We start from the raw sequence: 377 nt of genomic DNA, 5'->3' as shown, positions 1-377 counted from the left end.
CCAGCGTGTGTTTGAGGGGATTGCTAAAGCAGGAAACCCAACCGTTCTGAATCAGATGTTCACAGAGATCTTCATCATAGAGGGAGGGGCTGCAGGGGTCAATGATGAACATGAGGTCAGACAGATTGAAACAGCATTCAGAAAACCAGACACACCAGAACCAACAATCAGACAAGAAGACATCTTTAAAACCCCAACCGGAAGAGATGAACCAATCAGAACAGTGATGACAAAGGGAGTGGCTGGCATTGGGAAAACAGTCTTAACACAGAAATTCACTCTGGACTGGGCTGAAGGCAAAGCCAACCAGGACATCCAGTTCACATTCCCATTCACCTTTAGAGAGCTGAATGTGCTGAAAGAGAGAAAGTTCAGCT

General features: G+C 46.2%; 1 protein-coding gene across 1 annotated transcript in view; it reads left to right on the top strand.

The window, feature by feature from the left end:
* Positions 1-377, top strand: part of LOC117940530 (NLR family CARD domain-containing protein 3-like) — a 5,786-nt gene that overhangs the window by 3,254 nt on the left and 2,155 nt on the right. The window contains 1 exon segment of the mRNA XM_034865776.1: positions 1-377. This exon segment is cut by the window's left edge and continues 55 nt beyond it; it is cut by the window's right edge and continues 280 nt beyond it. Within this exon segment, the coding sequence (XP_034721667.1) occupies positions 1-377 (377 nt within the window).

The sequence above is a fragment of the Etheostoma cragini genome, unplaced genomic scaffold, assembly GCF_013103735.1.
Source record: "Etheostoma cragini isolate CJK2018 unplaced genomic scaffold, CSU_Ecrag_1.0 ScbMSFa_270, whole genome shotgun sequence".
In the NCBI taxonomy this organism is placed as follows: domain Eukaryota; kingdom Metazoa; phylum Chordata; class Actinopteri; order Perciformes; family Percidae; genus Etheostoma; species Etheostoma cragini.
This window is presented reverse-complemented; position numbering and strand designations above follow the sequence as displayed.